At 36.4% G+C, this 12,737-nt stretch overlaps 1 protein-coding gene across 1 annotated transcript; it reads left to right on the top strand.

Moving 5' to 3' along the window:
- Positions 1-2,107: 2,107 nt before the first annotated feature.
- LOC134249714 (ultra-long-chain fatty acid omega-hydroxylase-like) lies at positions 2,108-11,895 on the top strand. The gene is made up of 12 exons (XM_062732062.1): positions 2,108-2,305; positions 3,027-3,231; positions 7,138-7,265; positions 7,379-7,503; positions 7,939-8,001; positions 9,058-9,181; positions 9,273-9,405; positions 9,678-9,801; positions 10,222-10,417; positions 10,955-11,037; positions 11,138-11,203; positions 11,299-11,895. The coding sequence occupies exons 1-12, from the start codon at positions 2,156-2,158 to the stop codon at positions 11,399-11,401; spliced, it is 1,500 nt and encodes a 499-aa protein (XP_062588046.1). The 5' UTR covers positions 2,108-2,155; the 3' UTR covers positions 11,402-11,895.
- The last annotated feature ends 842 nt before the right edge of the window (positions 11,896-12,737 follow it).

The following is a 12,737-nucleotide window of genomic DNA, read 5'->3' as shown; positions in this document are numbered from 1 at the left end:
AGTTGGAGTTTAGACCGGAAGCATTAATTTGCAGATCGCACTGGACTTTTGCAGAGGCGCTGACTTTTACAATTAATCGACAGCTTACTTTGCACCAGGGAAATATATACGGAAGTTCTTCTGTGAAATGAATATTTAGCTAAACTTTTGGCATTTAAAGCATAGAAGGAAACAACAATCCTACCTTCAACCCCTCCTTCCCACCTTGACCAACTCCTTCCAAGTTTTCCTTCCGGAGTGTGTTTCCTTCTTTATTGAATTCCTTTGGAATGTGACAATCCTACCATAGGAAAATGAAGAGAGGGATAGGAGGGGTGTTCAATATTTTTTGTCCCTTATGGCTTTCAATATAACTTAGATCATTCGATTCGGGATCTGGTCATCCATGAATGAATATATCTTTCATTGACATTGTCAACAAGTCCGTGCACTCTGAAACACAGACTTACATTTGTAACTGACCTACCCGAATACACTGGATATCAATCATGGATAAAACACGAAGTCTGGAGTCACTTGAAATAAGAAAGTATATTCTTGCTCGTTGTGTTATTGGTATAGAACGGAATGAAATATATGAAGAAATTGTTCAGATATATGGTGGATCTGTTATTTCAAAAAAGACAGTTCACAGATGGGTAAGCAAGTTCAAGAGTGGTAGAACAGATGTTTTTGACGACAAACATTCAGGAAGACCACCAAGAGCAGTCACCAAAAGCAATGTTTCCAAAACTCATGATATTCTTAAGACAGATGGACGATTTACCGTCAAAGAAATAGCAAGACGTGAAGGAATTTCAACGGGCAGTGTTTTTACTATTATAAAAACTAAATTAAAGTACCGTAAAATTTGTGCAAGGTGGATTCCACAAATTCTTACCAAAGCTCAGAAGATGGATCGTTTAGAAAGGTGCCAAAGACTTTTGAAAATGTTTTAAAATATGGACACTAGGAAGCTTAGTTAGATCGTCACAGGTGATGAAACGTGGGTCCAGCCAGAAAGAAAAGTAAAAAATCAAGTTTGGACTGGAAACTTAAGAACATAAAGAAGCCAACAATTGCAAAAAGAACTCAAACTTCTTAGAAAGCTCTATACACAATATTTGTCAACTCTAATGGCTTGGTAGTCCAATATGCAGTCCCATAGGGCAGAAGTGTCACTGGAAATAGTATTCTTCAAGTATACTTCCGAGACTGTATAATTTTTACAAAAAAAAAAGACGACCTAATACTGGTTTGAGAGGAATTAAACTTCTACATGACAATGCTCCTGTCCATAAAGCAAAGGTTTTTCGAGAATATCTACAGCGTCACAAAGTTTTCGAACTTCCACATCATGCATATTTACCTGATCTTTCTCCTTGTGACTTTCTTGTTTCCAAAACTAAAAGAAGCTGTCCCTGGAAGGCGTTTTTAATCGCGGTCAGCGCTGGCATCAGCTATTTTTCAGTATTTAAGGTATATTCCACAAAAAACTTACAAAAAAGTGTTTTTTGACTGGATTAAACGACTTCATCTCTGTATTAAATATAAGGGAGATTACTTTGAAGGAATGCATTAAATGATTTAAATTTTTATTTTGTTTTTGTTGCTGTAATATGGTTTGGACAAAAATATTGAACGCCCCTCGTATACTGTCATTCACGTATAGGGTATTTTAAGTAATTTTATTATTCTACCTGAAATCATCTTTTGCGTTAGTATATACGAGTAAAGTTGGTGCCCCTAATACCATATTTATATTTTTCTACAATGTCTGTAAAAATATTAGTTCCGTACCTCCGTACATAACGCAAGTTTAAATGTCAGAGTTGTCGTCAACTCTTACAGTCAGTGCTTCTTGCAAAAGTAAGGTAATGTTCTAGAACACCATTGCAGTTACAGTATTTACACAAAGTAACCTAGAGCAGAAGGAGATTGAAAGTTTTTAAATTACGCAAACAAATCGATATCATTATTTGTTTAAAATTAATTTACAAAAAAAGATCAAGATTCTCCGAGAGTTTTAATGTCATATAGTTGAACGCTGTCAATCTGGACATACATTATAGCATGTAAACCGCGTAATTTAGTACTCGTGCACTTAAATATTTGTCAGCTGTAGAGGATAAACGTGTGAGGATTAGTGATAGTGTTTACATACACACACACGGCCATGATCGCTCAGGTCATCGTAACGATATTTCTTGTGTATCTTCTATCTCTTGTGATTCATTATGGACGACAGTACAGACAATGGATTCAGCTCACCTCCAAAATTACTCCAATGGGAAAGCTGCATCCTATCTGGGGTCATTTTGTCTTGGTATGTTTTTACATGAACACGTTTAAAACGTGACAGTTTGACCTATAATCAGCTACATTTAAATGGTCAAGTGTGTTTTTTACCTAAAGAATTTTACCTACATTTCTATTTTTGTATCACAACTAAGCAAATATATAAATTATATTGATTGTATTGAGCCATCGATAAGATAATAATTAATTTGCTATCACCAAATAAAATGTTATCAACGTAGATGTTTTTATGAAATTATGCTCGTAACGAGCCTCGCCGTGTACAGGTAAAGCTAAATATGGGAATAGTCAAAACCACATTTATCTTGACTATAAATAATATGCATGCATATCTCCTCGATATCTGTTCGCTGCAAGAACCAAGCTATAGACCGTTTTAAGAGGGACCAAAAATCAATCCCAAAAATATACATACATAAATTCTTGTCGAACGGGATTTATATCGGCGAGGGACCTTTTGAGTTACACGAGTCATATAAATGGTGTATGAGTGTTTTGTATACTCAGTAGTCAGTATGTACTTTTGTGTAAAGTATTTTACTTTATATAAATATTCCTTATAAGTACAATATATAAATCTTAACCAAAGTAGATCAAATATATGAGGCAGAAAAAAAGATTCCGAACTCCCCAAACCTTTCAATGATGTGTTCAATGTCTCTTTTTAAAATCTTATGCAAAGAATTTCTAAAACATTTGACTTAGAATACTGTATTTTCTTCCTTAAGTTTGATAACATGAAGGGATACTTCAGGACCATTTTGGATACGCAGGAGAAAACTAGAACAAAGCTCTTCCACGGCTGGACAATGTTCTTCTACCCCAGCTTTGGTGTGTGTCACCCAGACACGGCTAAAGTACTCCTCAAGTCCTCCGAGCCCAAACCCAGACACAGCGTGGGCGGATCCTACAGGTTCCTCTTACCATGGTTAGGTAAAATCCAATTTAGCATTCAGTTTATCGACTGCGCATGCTTATAATTTGTATTTCGGCAGAAATATGCATTTTTCATAACAGAAGAGAGGATTTTTACATTTCTTATGCAATGCATTCTTTCTTCAAATTTAATCTCAAAATAATTTAAGTCATCATGGTTAAAGGTTGATTACATGTGGACAATTAACGAACTTTTAGATTTCTTATCGGTTATGCGAATTTTACTATACACTCGAATGAAAAATATTAAGAAACACTTCTTGAAATTTCCTTCCTATTTATATACAGTTCATTGCCAGAACTGTATGATACAAAACCAACATTACCACCGAAGCTTCAAATCATCATTTCTTGCCCTAAAATAGTAACCTGACAACGTGTCTTCTTCGCAAACCGGGTAAATGGAAAATTTTATAAACCACCTAATAGAGTCATCTTTGAAAAAAGGTGTGGTTAATCGAATAAATAAAATGTAATACAGCAATGTTCAACAGCGTGAAACACCCAGACCTATGTCACTGGATCACCAAATACATAGCGGTGGAACTTTTTCAAAGTATTGAAATGAATAAGGTAATTTTACTACTGGCATTAAAAAGACGTAGGGGATATTGTTGACAATGACAATGAAATGCAGACCATGAAGTCAGGAAGGAAAAAATATTAAGGAAACATTTGTCAATTTATTCGAAACTCTGCATACATTCAGAAATGGACAGATTCTCCAGAATAAGGATTGACACAAACACAGTGTCACACAGGAAATTTACCACCATTGTGAAACAGAGTCAGTAGCGGGTAAAACAACTCGGTTGGCCAGACAAGCTCGTATTCAGCGTGGCATACTCCTAACGAAACGCCTAGATCAGGTTATTTTGGGGAAGGTTATTCCATTTCTATTGCAATGCTGCTTCAAGTTCTTGGACATTGGTAGGAGGTCATTGAAGTTTGTGTGGCTGCTGTCCAAGAATGCCAAAGACAAGCTCGATGCATAGGAAAAAAAGTCCGGACTGAGTGCGGGTCATAGTAATTCGGTGATATTCTTCTGTTGTAGATAATGACCCTGGTCCTAACATCTGGCATTGTCATTTTGAAAAATGAAACGGTGGCCATAACGACATGGAAACGGCACAATATGGGGTGCCAAGATGTTGTTCCGGTAGTACTGCCCTGTGACACGTCCAGTAACAATATGCAAGTATGTTCTGCCGGCAACATTGATGCCTCCCCACACCATTACAGTTCCATTCCCATACTGATCACGTCAAATGACGTTAAAGTCATGGAAACGTTCTTTACGTCGGCGCGAAACCCTCCTTTGTCTGTACAGTAAGTCCACAGTGAAACTCGACTCATCTGAGAATATTACGTGGCTCCACCGTCGATTATCCCACCTTTGATTATGACGAATCCATTGGAGTCGAGCCCTAATGTGACGATCCCTCAAACAGGGAATGACAAGAGGACGTTGGGCGTGTAAGTGAAATCTGTGCAGTCGATTCCTGATGGTCTGGTCCCTCACTACCAAACCAGTATCCCTTTGAAGTTGAGACCTTATCTGATTTGTTGTGACCAGACGATTTCTCAAGGAAATAGTGTAGTTGAATCTGTGCTGAGCCTGAGTTAGTGCCCTTGGTAGTCCAGATCTTGGTCTATTCTGAACAGACCCTGTAGCACGATGTTTGGATCATTATATGCTGTTAACAGACTGGAAAACATGCATTGCATATGCTACAGCGACCTGTCTTGTGCCAACCAGTAGCATTCTAGTATTAGAAGGCGCATATTCTCTGTTTAATTTACGACTTCAACAACTGATGATCTTATGTTTTCTCTTCAAAGTCTTTCTGTAGGTAGGCTTAACCTTCCAATTCAGAGGCATGCAAATTTGTGGCACAACATCCTTGATCATCAGTAGCATCCCATGCAGATCGTGAGTGTGACTGATGTGTTTGGGTGATGAATTTCGTCAGAGAACTATATGGTTTCGTATTCCTTTGTATACATGTATTGTATATGACTAGTCACTACATTATCTCCGGCCCTTATTTTCTTTTAAAATATAGTTATATGATCCGTTATTTCCATAGTTTGGCAACATGTTATATGAGACAACTAACAGTCATCAAGCTGAATTAAAACTATACAAACTGGGAGTCGAGTAAACACGAACCTTTAAAATCATCATAGATGGGGTCGGGTACCATGGAGGAGTAAGCACTCTATGTCAATAAGTCTCACCCTTCGTGGGCTACTTGTCGTGATCGGGCGAATGGAAGAATCCATAGTAGGTTCAGTATGTCATTTAGGGTCTACTAATTGATATGCAAAATTTCAGTCAGCATTCGACGCATTGATATATTGTTTTATATGTCAAAGTTATTCTATCGACCTTATGTCCAAATGGTCGAACTTATTCAGATTGATTGTATATTGTTTAACGTCCCATTCGATAACATTTAAGGACTTCAACTTTAGACCTATACTCGGCACTCAGAACCATTGAACAGTGAGGGCTCTTTATCGTGCCAAAGCCTACCGTGACACGGGACCTACGTTATCAAGGTCATATCCGAGAGACCTCTGACTTTCAATTCTAATGAGGAGGGCTTGGCAAAAGAAGAGTCACTACCTATGTTTACATCTTTGGTTTGACGCGAACGAGAATCGAACAACCCGGGCCTCCCGATCACGAAGCGAACGCTCTACCACTAGGCTACCGTGACCGGTAACTAATTTAGATTGGTTGATTGATTGTATATTGTTTAACGTTCCTCTCGAGAATTTTTCACATATATGGAGACGTCACCACTTGCCGGTGAAGAGGTAGAAATTTTGTCCTATATTCGGCACTCAGGGCCATTGAGTAGTGAGGGATCATTTTCGTACCAGCACCTACTGCGACACAGTCTCATCCGAAGGACCGGTCTCCACGTCCCACATTGGGAAGCGAGCCCGCGACTTAAGGATTGACTCCTTACTTCGCGACTCTAGAGCAAACGCTCTAACCATTGCGCCACGCGGGTGACAAACTAATTTAGAAGTAAAGTTCTTACTACTACTGTCCCTCAGGAATATACTCAGTAGACCACCAACAGAAATTATCCAGTCGTCCCTATCCTGAACATTCTTTTCAAGTTCTTTCCAGGTGAGTCCGAGCTTTTTCCTCTCTGTTTACATGTAACTCTGTTGTGGTCGTTTCCTCTTTCATTTGCTTGGATTGTCATTAATAATGATGGTTGCTGGTTGAAGTGTTAGGGACAGCCATGTGCAAGAATTCAGTCTATACTGCTAGTTTGTCTCATGATAAGTAGTAGTCCATGTTGATGGTGTTCGAAATGCTTATCTGATAGTATCTCAATTGTTTACCAACGATTTAGCGTGCCAGATATTCCTAAAAAATGTCATCATAAAGAGTTGATAGCAAATTAAAAAACTTGACATGATAAATGAGAGAAAGGATTGAAATATATGGGAAAAAGAAAATTCAGTTGTCTTAAAGACCAGGAAGAAGGGATAAAAGACAAACCAGCTAACTGTAGAAATTATATTGCAACAATGGTGTTGAGGATGGTTGTCCCAAACCTTCCGAAAACCCTCAACCAATAACATGAGGCACAGCATTACCAGGAGGCCAATCAAGCAAAAGCAAGAACGATCAAGAACTCTTAGGAAAGAGATAATTAAGAGAAGCTCACCTGAATATAAAGCTCGGGATAGGGTTGTCATGAGACGACCAGGTTAACCGTTTATACTATATATTGATCCTATCCTTTTTACGTCACATTTAGTCGAATGTTATATTAACTTTAACCACCTCCTCCTTACTCAAGACGAATAAGTTTCTTATACTAATAATTCATCAATCCCCTTTGATAATATACTGTTTTGTGCTTGTTATAGGCGATGGCTTACTGTTGTCAGACGGCCGGAAATGGGAAAGAAACCGGCGTCTTCTAACTCCCGCCTTTCATTTTGATATCCTGAAACCTTATGTTCAAATCTACAATGATGTTGCAGACATTTTCTTGGTATTGCATTAGATATCTTTTATTTTTTAAGTTGCAAATTGTAAATGTAACTTTTTTCTTCAAGAACTTTTTCTGTGTAATACTTTTCACTAATTATATGTAACATTTTACAGGAAAAACTACAAAAAGCCTGTGACTCTAACCAGAGTATAGAGATTTATAAGCTGGTATCACTAGCAACACTGGACACCATGTTACGGTGCTCGCTCTCCTACAACGAACGGGTTCAGGAAATGGGGTTTGTCTATTTTTTTAAAAATTTAATTTCAAGTTTCAAGTCCCAATCATGTAGTAATTGGGTTAAAATCTTATTTCATTATTAAACTGTGATACCAGATGTTTTCTTCATGAAAAATCTTTAAAGGCAGCAAAATATTGATAATCATATTGTGCTCATAAACTTCCTTGAATGGGAAATACAAGTAATGGGTGTATTTAACTCTGAATTATAAAATGTTTAAGAAGGCTTAAAATAATTAAGATAGAGTGGTGCAGCTTTATATACATTTTTATTTTATTTTAAGTTCTGGGGACAGATCACAGAAATTGCATAAATCCATATAATAAGATCATTTAAAAGGTTTTTTTTTTTTTTTTGTTTGTTTGTTTTTTTTTTTTACAAATTGTTATCATTATCCATATCTGACAAACTGTATCCTTCATATAATTTCAGAGACAGTCACCCATATGTGGAGCAGGTCAACAGACTGACTACTCTAGCCATTAAGAGGATGATGTAAGTACACGTTTCAAAATAGTAGTATTTGCTCTAAAGTCGCAGAGAAAGGAGCTCTACCTGACGTCGCTGTATCCCTCCTCATCTCCTCAGGAGGAGGTAGGTATTTTCTGTGTTTTGTTGTTTGGTACTAGATGGCGCTTCAGTTAATCGTTGCTGTATCCCTCTTCATGTCCTCAGCTGTAGGAGGTTCGAATCCACTGTGAGATGTGGAAACCGGTACTTCAGATGACACCATACATGTCTCAACTAACCGTGCCGAAGAAGGTGTTGGGATCGACAAAAAAGTTCCACGAGTGCCGATTTAATGTCTATTTTCAGCCATACACTGTGGTGGGGTCTTCATATGAGTGAAACATTTTCAAAAGGGACCTTTAACAAAAAGCGAAACATATTTACTATACATGCTAAATGTTCCATCGTCATAATCACTTTTACCGAGGCAGTCCCTGTGTTTTAAACAGATTGAGAGCGAAGTTAGTATCTGATCAACTCCTTCAAGGAGCATTCTGTTACCCTTTACCTACCTACACCTACCTACCTATTCATTGTTATTGTCCGGGGGCACATAGGGCATGGACTAGATTTCTCCACTTCTGTTTATAACTTGAGCATTTCTCTCCAGTTCTCCCAAAATTAGTTTGTGGTCTTTCATTTTCTTTTCTACAGTCCTTCGCCAGGTGTTCTTTGGCCGATCAGGTTTTCTCTTCCCTTCTGGTGTCCATCGAAGAGCTATTTTGGTGATGTTTTGGCCGGGTTTCTTATCACATGCCCAATCTATTGCCGTCTCCGTTTAAAATTACCCATTAATATAGAATTTTAGAGTATATTTCATTTAGCAATTTATGTCAACATGAACCTGAAATAGTTGCACTATGAAAACAAAAACTTAAGATAAATACCTTCATATTCCATATAATTCCCCAAAAGGAAAATGAGAGAAACTTTTATCAATTATTCAAAGAATATCTGCTTAATTTTTGGAAGAAGATATAAGGTTTTGCAATTTTGTATGTGCTGTTTGCCGTTCAAAGACCTAAATATTTCATATTGTAGAACACCATGGGTGTACCCTGATTTTATGTATGGATTAACAGCCGACGGCAGAGAAAACAAAAAGCTGACTGATAGTGTTCATCAATTTGCAGATGAAATAATTCAGTCCAGAATTAGAGCATTGGTATGCTTCCAGAAGTAAGATATGATCCATTGTATATTAAACAATGTAAAGGCCCATCACATACACAGCTGCTTTTAATTGTCTTCAACAGCAACTTGATCCGGATCATATCAACAAACGTCGTAAAGATTTTCTGGATATTTTGATAACAGCAAAGGACGAAAATGGCAAAGGTCTCAGTCCAGAGGAAATCCGGGCTGAAGTCGACACATTTCTTTTCGAAGGTTCTGAATAGTTTGAAGTGTTCTTGAAAGTACAATATAAAATATTACATGTATTCCGAAATTTAGAATTTCAATGTTTTAATTGAAGAAATATTGAAATTGTTAATACTTATTGTGTAATTTGTTTCACTACTTATAATAAATTGATTCTTTTATACCAAATAGATAATTTTAAATTGTAGAATAAGTAACCAACTGCTAAAAGTGTCCCCACTGTAATTAGTTCTTGTACTTGGCCAATAAAATAAAATGTTCATCACATATATTTCTAGGACATGATACCACTGCGTCCGCCATTAGCTGGGCAATTTACTCCTTGGCAAAATATCCAGAAATACAAGAAAAAGTTCATCAAGAAGTTGTAGAAATCCTAGGCGAGCGACAGCATCTACAATGGTAAGGATAAATCTTTAGAAAATAGAAACATTTTGTCTGAACTCAATTTCTAAGTGATTGAATTCAACCGTTCAAGCAATTCTTGACCTTGACTATACATGTTGTCATTTCATTCTTGGTTTCAATACCGTTTACAACAACATCTCTATATACGATTGCATTCCAATCACACCTTAATGTTGAGACACCGACTTTTTTCATTACCTTCAGCTCAAATTTCAAAGTTTCTTTGTTGTACAAATTTGGTCCGAATGGATTATTTAATTACACATGTAAATGAAGTTTTTTTCTTCCATCGAAAAATGAAAGACTGTTCTATTTCATTCTAAGTGGATGAGTGACAAAGCTTTCTGTTTTTATCTAGATAAATAAATAGATTAATACTTTGAAAATTTTCTTTTGGTATCTCTGTTTTTAAAGGGATGATTTGAGTCGGTTGAAATACATGTCGATGTTTCTACGGGAGGTGATGCGGATGCATTCTCCGGTCCCGGCGGTGAGTCGGTATCTAACGAAGCCCCTCTGTGTGGAGGGACTGGAGATCCCTCCTTATTTCGCTCTAGATGTCGTCATACACGCAGCCAATCACCATCCAGATGTATGGCCTGACCATATGGTAAGAAACGTTATGTTACTTTAATCATATGTACAACAACATAAGAAGTAATCTAGAAGCAAGAAGGACTTTCATCTTAATTTTAAAAACTTGTTATGAATGTCTGCATAATGAATTTAATGGAAATATTTTCCATTTGTCATGGTTTGGTATAACTCAAGATTTATACTTATTTAATTGTATCTAATTTTGGATAAATATCGTCGACTTCTGAGTTATTGAATGACATTGTGTAATAACTACTTGCAGTACATATATTATTATAAAGACGTCGTTTATATATTCGTCGAGTGAAATAAAAGGGCAAGGGTTTTCAAAATTTCATTTTTAGAGTAAATTCTGCTTTATAAGTATATAGAAAACATGTCGGTTAACAAAGGAGCACAAGAAGTGCTCTTTGGAATTTCATCTCATACCGAGTATGAATCCTGGTGAAAGCATTTCGTATTTTTTTTTAAATGATTTATTTTGAAGCATATACATATAGCTTCAAAATGCGTAAAATCCAATAGTTTTGAATTATTTAAGTCATTTTAGGATTTTAAACCAGAGAGATTTGAAGACGAGGCTAAATTATCACGTGATCCTTTTAGCTACTTCCCATTTTCTGCTGGTCCAAGGTAGGAGTAAATATTTCAAGCCTGATTTATCACTTACTTGATGTTTTTGCTTAATTTATTTTATAGAAAACATACTTCCTTTATACTCTGTATCTTTTAGAAACTGCATTGGACAGAATTTTGCTTTCAATGAGCAGAAAGTTATGATCGGATCATTGCTTAACAGGTACTAGTATATCTGCAGATGTTCTGAGATCATACTTATAATCTTTTTATTTATGATTTTTATGTTTTAATCGTTTGTTCTATCTGTGTCTACAGATTTAAAGTAAGCTTAGTGGACGGACATGTTTATGAAGAATTCCCGGATGTAGTGATGCGATCAAGATATGGCATTAAGATAAATTTAGAAGAAAGGAAGTAGCGAGTACATGTGCATCTATCCACATTCGTTTTAAAAGTACTTAGTTTAATAAGTAACTTCAGGAATCTAATGAATAATTCAGTAGCGCGGTACATGCAGACAACATCATTGTGCAAGAGACGGATAACCCAAATTATTTCAATGATCACTAGAATTCAGGTGCTATATATTGTATTGTGATTTCGGACGGATTTTATGAGAAATACGTTTTCTAGGTTTCCCTGGCTAAACCATCTATAATAATCTGATAATTCTAGATAATATGGTAGAAATACATTTAAGAAAATGAAATAGTTGTTACCTGAAGAATGAATGTAACAAACATTAATCATGTAAACTTCAGAGATTGGACCAGGTGGCATGGAGGAGTAAGTATCCCCTGTCAACTGATAAATCCACCGTAAACTCTTCCTTTTGACTGTGTACAGACGGATGTCAGTTCACTATTGAAATAAAAGCCAATTATTTGTATAAAAATCCCGAAAGAATATTCATTTTGACTGAATGCGATCTTTGATACCCTTGTAACATCAAGTTATTTGTCAAAAGCTATAACTTGGCTGTGTGTCTGTGTGTAGAAATTAATTTTATATCGAAATTGTTCTTGTAAAATTATAAAAGGAGCAAAGGAGACATTGTGTATGAAATAAAGAACAGTATTAGAGCTTAAAAGTCCATTAAACGATAATAAATAGGAGCGGAGCAAACATGGACCTCCAAAACATTAGAGGTGGAATCAGATGCAATGGATGAGTGAGCATCCCCTGTCGACCGTTCACACCCCTGTGTGCTCCTTGTCATGACTGGGAAATAGCTGGAAAAAATCCGTGGACAAGTCGATGTGTAAATAATGTCTTAACAATCAGTATATATGAGAAAAGTCAGTCAGCATTTGACTCAATGTTAAATTGTATTCGCTGATAAGGTCATTGTATCGACCATAGAACTTACGAACTGATGACTTTAATCGAGACTGCTGATATACTTGTTTTATCAACTTGTTTGTCAACATCTTACCTCGTCTTAGAAATTGTTCATACGTAGAACATGCAATTCCGTATCGAATCAACTGAGAGATATAAACAAAGTATGCAGGTGACAAAGGAGTAAGGGAAGTTGACGATTGAAAAGTTAAAGCCATCACCTTTATCATTAAGGTATGTTGTTGGATAATCATTAACGTCCTTTTCTAGCACAGATCCATACATGAAACAGATGTTTCAAACTCTATGTTGTCTTTTATTTTAAGCTCACCTGGATATATCGTGTCGACATAAGAATGGAAATAACTACAGTATTGTTAATTGACATTGTGTATTAGGGTTATTGTGTAAGC

The sequence above is a fragment of the Saccostrea cucullata genome, unplaced genomic scaffold (assembly GCF_032062105.1).
Source record: "Saccostrea cucullata isolate Sc308-1 unplaced genomic scaffold, CSIRO_AGI_Scuc_v1 ctg305, whole genome shotgun sequence".
NCBI classification, from domain to species: domain Eukaryota; kingdom Metazoa; phylum Mollusca; class Bivalvia; order Ostreida; family Ostreidae; genus Saccostrea; species Saccostrea cuccullata.
The sequence above is the reverse complement of the archived record's forward strand: the minus strand, read 5'-3'. Positions and strand labels throughout refer to the sequence as shown.